At 37.8% G+C, this 9902-nt stretch overlaps 1 protein-coding gene across 1 annotated transcript; it reads left to right on the top strand.

Annotated features, from left to right (window-relative positions):
* Positions 1–1416: 1416 nt before the first annotated feature.
* RAB22A (RAB22A, member RAS oncogene family) lies at positions 1417–9678 on the top strand. Its single transcript, XM_009707461.1, has 5 exons — positions 1417–1493; positions 5281–5352; positions 5465–5571; positions 7403–7512; positions 8963–9678. Exons 1-5 carry the CDS (start codon positions 1422–1424, stop codon positions 9058–9060), a joined length of 459 nt encoding a protein of 152 aa, XP_009705763.1. The 5' UTR covers positions 1417–1421; the 3' UTR covers positions 9061–9678.
* The last annotated feature ends 224 nt before the right edge of the window (positions 9679–9902 follow it).

Here is a 9902-nt window from a genome sequence, read left to right as displayed (position 1 = left end):
TGTACTCCGCGCTGATGAGGCCGCACCTCAAATCCCCAATTTTGGGCCCCTCACTACAAGAAGGACGTTGAGCTGCTGGAGTATGTCCAGAAGAGAGCGACAAAGCTGGTGAAGGGCCTGGAGAACAGATCTTATGAGGAGCGGCTGAGGGAGCTGGGGTTGTTTAGTCTGGAGGAAAGGAGGCTGAGGGGAGACCTGATCGCCCTCTACAGCTACCTGAAAGGAGGTTGTAGCGATGTGGAGGTTGGTCTCTTCTCCCCAGTAACTAGCGATAGGACAAGAGGAAATGATACCAAGTTGCACCAGGGGAGGTTCAGGTTGGACATTAGAAAGAACTTCTTCACTGTTAGAGTGGTTAGGCATTGGAACAGGCTCCCCAGGAAGGTGGTGGCCTCACCGTCCCTGGAGGTGTTCAAAAAACGTTTAGATGTGGTGCTTCAAGACATGGTTTAGTGGGTTTAGCAGGCATGGTGGCATCGGGTATATGGTTGGACTTGATGATCTTTGAGGTCTCTTCCAACCATAATGATTCTATGATCTCATATGCTTAAAATAATTATGGCATCTATAGTTCCTATTCTACAAAGATTTGAACTCGGTGTGTGGCTTTTCTAGTAAAAAAAAATGTGCCTACAGGTAATAGATATAGCAAAGAACTCCTTGTAAAAGATTAGGTCTCTGAATTCCACTTCTTGTGGGAAATACGCTGATTCATGTAAAGCAGATCAAGTAAAGCACAACTGTAAAACATCTAGAAGTTGACGCAGGAGTAGCTGGAGCATAGAAAGAGATTTTTATGTTTGTCTTCTGGAAGTGCAAGAGCCTCTGCAGACTGAAGATATAATCAGGATTTGGGAGCTGTACAGAGTCCAGACAACAAGCAAGTTACGCATTATTGATTTCTCTGTCATCCTAACACCTACCAATAGTGATATGAATCTCCCGTATTTTATTCCCAAGTGTGCACTTACCAGCGTGTATCTGAATTTTAGTACAGAGATAGAAAAAACTGATACAAAGGGGGAAGATTTGATCTCTTTCCTTCTGGAAGTTTCTGGTATACACTTAAGTGATTTGCTGTGATGATTCCTCAGTTGAGGAAGAATGTTGTTAAAAAGGCTGACCTTTCTGATCGATTTGGTCATACATGCTTTATTTTTATCAAAAGCTTATGAACAATAAAAACTTATAACTTACACTTGTGTTCCTTCTGTTTTGTTAGTTCAATTTCATCCTCTGAGACCCTTTGCCTCATTAGTTTCAGCCTTTATCTATGAAAATCTTTGTCGGTTTTGTGTATGTGTGTGGAAAGCACTTTTATTAGAATGCAAACCTCCTTAAAAGTTCATGGAGGTAATGTTCTAAGAATGTATTTGTATTCTGAAAAGCATAAGCTGTAATTTTTTTCCAGAGCCTCGTTTATGACCAAGACTGTACAGTATCAAAATGAGCTGCATAAGTTCCTAATTTGGGATACAGCTGGACAGGAGCGGGTGAGTAGAATCAATATCTGCAGTGATAGTTCTGGCTAGAGTTTGCATTGTGTTGCAACCCTGCCCCTGAAAGTCACAATGTGATCTGGTTTTACAAACACGTATTAGAACGTTTGTTTCTATGCAGGTTTCTATCACGATATGGGTGCTGTAAATATGTTTTTATTTTTCATTGTTATCATGGTTAAAGTACAAAGAAGTTAAGGATGATTACCTAGGAAGAGGAGTTTATGAAACAAAAGACTGGGTTTAGTTTCACTGAAAGGGAGTGCCATTTCAAAAGAAAACAAGGTGGCGGGGAAGCCAGCAGCTGTCTCTATTACCATTTCTAGTTGAGTTGTAAACATTCATTTGCAGCGTTTGCAGCCAGCGCAACTGGCAACATGAGAATCAAAATGAAATGAATGATTGTTCAGATTGTTCACTTGAAGTACAAGTAAGGGTCTGATTGTGGAAAAATACACAACTGCTAAGACATTCTGTTACCTTCAGTGTTAGGGTTATTAATGTGAGTAGGATGTGGGTTTAGGGTTTCTGAAGCAGCATTTCAAACAATGTTATGGGTGATAACTGATCTTTTACTAATCCATAAAGTTTTACTTCTCAAATCTGATACTGTTAGAAGCTATGTCAAGAAATCTATTTTGAAATTTAAATTTTAATTTGGTAGTTTGGGGTTTTGATGTCTGCAGTGTGCATAGTTCTGAGGGGAGGCAACAAAAGCTTTCAAGAAAATGACTAGTCAAATGAAATCACAGTTAATTGATTTGCATGATTTTTACTTAGAATTTAAAAGGAAGACTTTGGTAGTTAACTTGCTTGTTTATGGATTACTAGTAGTAGTGGTAGAAATTATAGCAGCTGTATTAACAGTGCTTATTCTTCCAGTTTCTTGACTGTTAACTACTGGCCACTGTCAGTTACTCACAATGAGTTTACTTAGGATGTGAGCTAACTATAGCAAAGGTAGACACCAGAGCTGTCCCCACTAAAAGTCAGTTTGATCAGGTTGGATGATTACTTTAGGATAATACCTGGAAAATGCAGCTGTACTATTTTTCAGGATTGGCTCAAGAAACAGAGAATGCAAGCAAGGAGAAAAAAAAAAACAAACCCACACACACCAAACCCACCACCATCAAAACAAAAAAACCCTGCCCAAAACCAACAACAAAAAACCCTTGTAAAGGCTCAGTCGTCCATGTTCAGAGTCCCGCGACCTTTTGGAGTCCTGGTGGAACTGACTTGCTAGCTTTTTAGCTTGATAGCAGCCTTGATGGCTAGAAAGTAACTCGAGTGTATTTGTATTGCATTTCAGTGCTCTAGATTTTCAATGACAATTTATTTCCTTCCAGCAGCACCATATAAAGCAAACTTATGTTGTCAGAGATGTGTCCCGCGGATATGTCCAGTAGCATCCTTGTTATCAGAAATATCTGAGTCCTTCCATTACTAGCAGTCAGTCAGCATTTGCTGTAAATAGTTTGTCTTAAGTGAACATCTTAGTCCATTCTGAAATATTCATGCTGGAATGTGAGTCTTCTGAGAGGTAGTGTATGAATTTTGAGAGGCTGGTGGTCTTAAATGGAAAGCTTTATAAACATGCCTGCACAGCTTGGCAGGAAATATCCATTACGTACTAGTATTCTAAAGCTCTTTAACTGTGTTTGCAAGCAGTGGGAGAATGCTGTAATTTGGATTCAGCACACTACAATCTGAGGAAGTATCTCTTTTCATGACTAGCATGTTCCTTGTCTTTCTGGTTTTAGACTGAGTGATATCTCTTTAATTTTCTTCCATACAAGTTACACAATATCTTTATTGAAATCAAAAAAGGAAAGATGTCTTACCTGGGCTCTGACCCAAGAACTGTGATACCTGTGAAGGTTATGTTCCGCACCTGAGAGAATTCACTGTGAGGCCCCAATATATCCAAGGAAACCAGTGAAATGGGAGCAAGGATATTTACTTTGAAATTATGCCAGTATCTTCATAGATGTTTCTTTCTCCAAAACAGAACAGCATTATCGCTTACTGTTAGTCATAAATGGTCTGTATACCTGCCGTGCCCTGAAATCTGTAGCACAGTTTTCTGGTCGTGCAACACATCGGACAATGAATTATGGAAGGGATCCCCTCCATGGTGATCTGGAATACCAAAAATGCCCCCACCATTCTTAGAACTAAAACGTCTCTGCTGCGCCATGATGTGTAATGCACAGAATTCCTAGTCTTAGCTTCTTGAGGAGCATTTGCTATTTTCCACTTCAAAAGCCCAGCAGCAAATAGCTCTGCACCACAGTGGGCAACCCCTTGTTCTAAGTGGCTTCAGGGAGTGGCTGGCTAGGTTCACTCCAAAGGTGGAAATATGCCCTAATTCACTTCATTCAGCTCATTCCCCGACATACGCATGCCTTATTTCTTCTCTCATTTCTCCTACGCTGAGTAAAGTTGATAGGAGATTACTTATAGCAATTAGGATTTTTGCCGCCTTTTGACAGTTTCTCTGAATAATTACATTATGCTGTCTTCATAATTCTGTCAAAACACAAATTGGAGGCTTGAGGGCAAGCTGAAGTCTTTGGAAAAATAACAAAAGGAAAATTCAGTGTTTCTGGTAACATCTGTTTTCTTAATGTGTTTTATCTGCTGACTGCTCTTAGGTGGAAAAAAGTATCTAAGTGTTAGTAGGCAGGAAATGAGAGTAATACAAAATCAGCAAGTGAAAGTAGGTTTATTCCCAATATAAATAGTGAAATAATCAAAAAGCCAGGTTGCAACTATGCCAAGTGGTGGTTTACCAAATATGTTTCCCTTTACGTTTTAGTGCTTAGGAGGAAGAGAGGGATTATGTCCTAACACGAACTGAATGCCTGCCCATGTTTCACTTTCCCACTATTAAATATTTTTGTATTCTGAACTTTGTGTTCAAAATCCTATTTTCAAAACAGAATTTGAGAGCCAAATGTAAATGGTCTGGAATTCTGCTTTATAGAAAGATTTTTATGATTTATAATATTGCTCTCAATTGAACTGTACCAAGCAAAAGGAATTTGGTATTTTATTAGAAGAAAATAAGCCTTTAGGAAAAACTGTATTCTATTCATGATTTTTACCCTGAGTAATAAGATGCACAAAAGTGCTAATTCACATATGCAACAGGTCACATAGTTGTCGGCTTTTACAATTTTTAGTTTTAAATATGCTTCTAACTTTTGAGGAAAAACTTAAATCCTTAAAGCTGTAAGTTAGATTACAAAGAAGCCAGCATTTCTAGCATTTAAGAGTGCCATGACCGATCTGTGGGGCTAGAGATTGACACCAACTTCTGAACATTTCAGGTCAGCAGTAATATATGCTAGTTTTCTTGGACAAAAAGTAATTTCAAGAGCATGATCATCTTAAAGAGGAAAAAGCGAGTTCAATTTTGACTATTTTCCTCTTGCTCGGTGTTTAAAGTTGAGCATATATCCTGTGGGTTTGTGTCTGTGTGTAATCTACAGTCTTTTAAATGAGAGATTCTAATCTAGTCAAAATAAGGTGCAGTTTGCCTTTCTGTGTTTTGCAGTAGGTGTGCTGCTGATCCCTAAACTATTGGTTGGCCTTTGTAAAACAACACTTTAATGGAAGTTTATATAAATCTACTGCACAGCCTCTCTGTAATTGTAAGGAAAAGTTTTCCACTATTGTGAACTTTAAAGCTAGCTTTCACTTCAGTAATAATAATAATGAAATCATGGAGGTCAGTGGAAGATCAGATTCATAATATATGGTATCTTTCTTTCAGTTCCGTGCTTTAGCACCAATGTATTACAGAGGATCAGCAGCAGCCATTATAGTGTATGACATCACAAAAGAGGTAAGAAATTTGATCTTGACCCAGCATTACAATTTCTGGATTTTTTCTGTGTCATGGGCTAGTTCTGACTCTTAATTCCCTCTGTTTTTTTTTCTCTTTTTTTCCACATCAGGAGACTTTCTCAACACTAAAGAACTGGGTTAAAGAGCTTCGACAGCATGGACCTCCAAACATTGTTGTAGCTATTGCAGGAAATAAGTGTGATCTTAATGATGTAAGGTAAATAACTGTTGACAGTTTGGTGGTTTTCACTTAAGCTCATAGTGCTAAGTATTTTAAGATTTTGGAGCAGGTGAAAGGTACAGAGCAATTTAAGCTGTTTTGCATTGGCATTGTAGTTTCACAAGGGGTCTGAGCTGTTTCTACTGTCAGAAGACTTGGTTAGTCTGCCCTTGGACAGTCTTGCATACTTCTTTCCTTGTGTTGGTGTGAGTACATGTGTGATTGGGCAGTAAATCAGGCTGTAAAATGGATCCAGATTAACCATTTAAAGGAAAACTGATCCAAGTGTATTTATCTTTCTTACACCATGAACACTTGCTGGCATAACAGAGGTGGGATGGCAGGGTTAGGAATGAGCAATTTACAGGGAGACAGGATTACCTTTTCTAGTGGCAGTGCAAAGTTACACAAGCCTAAACTGCCTGTGAAACTATAGAGTAATACAAGCTGTTTACCTCACTTGATAAGAAGTACCCCTGTCAATCTGTAGCACCTCATTTTTTTAGGAAAAACATCAAGCCTGTTGGAAAGCATTGTGTAGGTTTTTCTGAATTGCTTGTTCAGGTGCCTTCCTTCCCTGCTTAAGTATTGGGGTGGAATTGGCTGTGGCTGGAATAGTTGCAGGGAGTGGGAAAAGTTCTTGAGGAACTTTATGAACAACGAAACTTTCAAGAAGGCATGTACGAAAAACAAAAGAAGCCCTTTTTTATTGATGTCCTGGTTAAGTAAGCCAAAAGTCAGAAAGAAGGTGTGTGCAAACTTCTTGTTTTTAGACTTCGTTGGGATAGGTACCACAGCTGGTGTCTCAAAGGAGACAGACAGGTGTTTAAAGAACCACTGCAAAGTTGGTTCTTAGTATAGCTTTATAAATTGTTAATATATAGCAGTTATCTAGTGAGCTCTAACTTTTGTTAGAAGCAGCATGTCTCTTGAAGGAAATACGGCAGAAAATTACTTAGAAGGCAAATATAAGGCATGCAGTATTAAGTCTCACAAGCTTATTTCTTGGTGCTTAGGGGGCATCATAAGTTATGTAAACATTGCTATTCAATCTAATGAGCAAGTTTCCTTGTACTTTAGTCAGAGGAAATATTTGAGGCACTGATCCAAAGTCTGTGATTTTGATATCCTTGTTACTGAAAGTAGCCTATGTTTTCTAGAAATGGTATGTAAAGTGATACACTGTATAGTCTGGTCCTCTCTCTGCCTGTTGGGGTTTCATTTTTTTTTTTAATATTGTTTACGGAAACATTACTTCATTATCAACTTGCCTGCTTAAGGGTATAGAGTAACTTTTTCACTTACTGGCTCTGTTGTGTGCTCAGTCTAAATAAGTTCCTGTTTATAGCTATGTCTTCATGCTTCATGTAAAGTAAATGCTATACTAATGATCTATGCAGTGTTGTGAGGTACTTGGTTTTGTAAACAGCTGTAGGAAATCCACTAGATTAGCAGAACTAATGCTTTAGGATCTTTTCGGTACATCTAAAACTGTTGTGTGTGAAGAATAAAGCACCCTCTAATGATTGATTGCAGACCTACACTTAGAGCACTCAAGAAACAAACTCCGCTGTAATGTTGTCAGATGGATTAAGGCCTTGTTTAGTTTATGATTGTGCTTTAGTGATGCTCATGCCTCAAGACAGGGAGAGAGCAGAAAGTAAAGAATGAGCATCAACTTCAAGATCAGGGAGCACTGTGATGCCAAACAGGTAAAATGCAAAATACTGTTTTAATGAGACACGTGAAAGCTTAATCTATCCCTTAAGATTTTGAATAATGGGTGGTTTTTTTCACTCACAGTTTTTTCTTTGCTTTGTTTTTCCAGAGAAGTCATGGAAAAAGATGCTAAAGACTATGCAGATTCCATTCATGCAATATTTGTAGAGACAAGTGCGAAAAATGCAATAAACATTAATGAACTCTTTATAGAAATTAGTAAGTATTTAAACAGTTAATGTGCTTTCTTCTGAAAGAAGTTCAAGTAGAAATTTGATTACTGTATTACTTTTTGTGCTATTTAAGTGAGAGTATACTGACTTAAATTTGTTACAATCAGATGTGAATACAGACTGCGAAATGAGCTGTAAAAATTTTTGGTCACCTGATGACCTCTAAATATTATTTCTAGAGACTTTGCGCTTACTGTGATGCTGCTGGATAAATAGCAAGCAGGGTACACATGTCAGAAATCAGTGTCATCTTACGGTGTCTGTTATCGAATGTTTCAATTAGTACTTCCAAGGTTATGGAAGGGAGAGGAAATGGCACGAGGAAGATCCAAACTTTATACAGATGAGAAAAGGAATTAAGTTCTCACTCTTAGTGTTTGTTCTCAGTCTAAACCAGTGCATTTTCAAAAATACAAGAATTTATAGATGCCAGATTACTGCATGGGAAATGGCAACTATTGTGTGTAAATTTTCCACATGTATTTTTGTGATACCTTGGAGTTGTTTTAATTACATAGTAAATCTTTTCTATCTCATTCATGCCGGGGATGACAATGACAATTTTTTTGTGTGAATGAAAAGCAGACAGTATTCCAAAGTGAATTCCATGCAGTATTATTTGCAGGATATGTTTCGGGTAGCAGCACCAATGTGCAGGTGTGTTAGCCTGTTTGTGAAAAGAAGCAAACAGCAGTCCATTTGTGTGTGTGTGCTTGTGCACTGCAGTTTAGCTTTGAATAATTACAGAAACGTTAGACTTAAGGAAAAAAAAATAAAATCCTTATAAGCAGTTGAATGTATTGAAGCTGATGTAAAAAGTATGTGCTGTAGATTAGCTTCCTGATTTACTGACTTAATAGTTGCTCTCTAAAATTGATCTTGAATAAACTAGGGGGAAAAAAAACTTACTGACTTAATAGTTGCTCTCTAAAATTAATCTTGAATAAACTAGGGGAAAAAAAAAACAGAAATCCTCCTCAGAAAAGAATACTCAACCAGGAATAGTCAATTTTTAAGACTGATTAGATGACTAAAGCAGCTATCTTTACAAGCATTTCTGTGCTAAGCTCAATGCAGGTGATCTACTGTGGAAATACAGGTCAGGATGGTAGTTCTCAATGAAGATATTCCAGATGGTATTGCATCCTGCCGAGTGTATTCTCTGGGTACATTTATAGCTTAGCTCTCCAAGTCTTAGATTAGCCTTGAAGTGTAAACACTGCAAAATTAGCTCCAAACTGCCACTGTCTTTTGTGGAACCTTATCTCTTACATAGTACAGACTGTTAACTGCCATCCTTCTGTTATGCAGGAATGTTGTCACTAATGACGTATGACTAATTGAGGACACATTTTTGAATACAAAACATACACTGAATGCTTAGAATTAGTTTCAAGTATAATGTTTGCTATAAATTTTTTTCTGCCTCTTTGTAGGTCGCAGAATTCCATCAACTGACACCAACCCCCCGTCTAGTGGTAAGGGCTTCAAAATTAGAAGACAGCCTTCGGTGACAAAGCGCAGCTGCTGTTGACTGATCCCTTAAAAAATCAGACTTGTTTATACAGTAGGTGGTCTTGGAAGTTAATAGTTCATGTTGGGTTTATATTATCAGTCTTAAATCTTTATCTGCTGGTGTTCATACACCCAAGGTCCCACAAAAATGGACCAGTTCATCTGACATCTGTACATTCGCAGAAAAGACTGCAATCGTAATGTCAGCCTGTTTACTTACAAAAAGTGTAGTATCTCTTGCATTCAAAGAGAATCCATCATCACTTTTTTGGCCTTGCTTGACAGGAAGGTGACTATATGGATGGTAGAACTGAAATGTTTAATAGTTTTGTAATCAAGATTTTAAGGTTGGGTTTGTTTTTTTTGTAAAAAGGGAAATGAGCACTTTTGTGGGACTTAGGGGTGAGAGGAGTCTGAAAGTTAGATGTCATTTTTTCCTCTTCTTCAGTGAGCCTTATTTTAAATTTAATTGTAGCTAATCCAAAGTATGATGGGACAGTTGATGTGAGGTGGCTACAGAATAAGCAACTGAAGACAAATAATAGGCAAATCAGTCCATCCAGTCCCCAAATCCCATTTGCACTTTTTATTTAAAGATGATATGCGCTGGGGGTGGGAACACAAGCAACAGATCTTAAACCACAGACAATCTTTTTCTCATGCTGACTTTAATAATTTTAAGGCAAACTGATATGCTTATAGGCATCTTTTTGTTCCTACAAGTTTTTTAATATTAAGATGTTGGTTGAAGAAAACCTAGTTGTAGTTCTGACTAAATTAAGTGGTTACTGACTAAAAACAGATACTGCCAGTGGTTCTGATAAGACCTGAAAGTTTTGGGGGAAAGCTTTTAATTGCTTG

The sequence above is a fragment of the Cariama cristata genome, unplaced genomic scaffold (assembly GCF_000690535.1).
Source record: "Cariama cristata isolate BGI_N322 unplaced genomic scaffold, ASM69053v1 scaffold10509, whole genome shotgun sequence".
NCBI lineage: Eukaryota > Metazoa > Chordata > Aves > Cariamiformes > Cariamidae > Cariama > Cariama cristata.
The sequence above is the reverse complement of the archived record's forward strand: the minus strand, read 5'-3'. Positions and strand labels throughout refer to the sequence as shown.

Bases quoted from the DNA above. Each gene is read 5' to 3' on its own strand.
- RAB22A (XM_009707461.1), top strand. From the start codon at position 1,422: ATGACCAAGACTGTACAGTATCAAAATGAGCTGCATAAGTTCCTAATT. The intron at 1,494-5,280 runs GTGAGTAGAATC...TCTTTCTTTCAG, and splicing joins ATACAGCTGGACAGGAGCGG to TTCCGTGCTTTAGCACCAAT. The intron at 7,513-8,962 runs GTAAGTATTTAA...GCCTCTTTGTAG, and splicing joins TGAACTCTTTATAGAAATTA to GTCGCAGAATTCCATCAACT.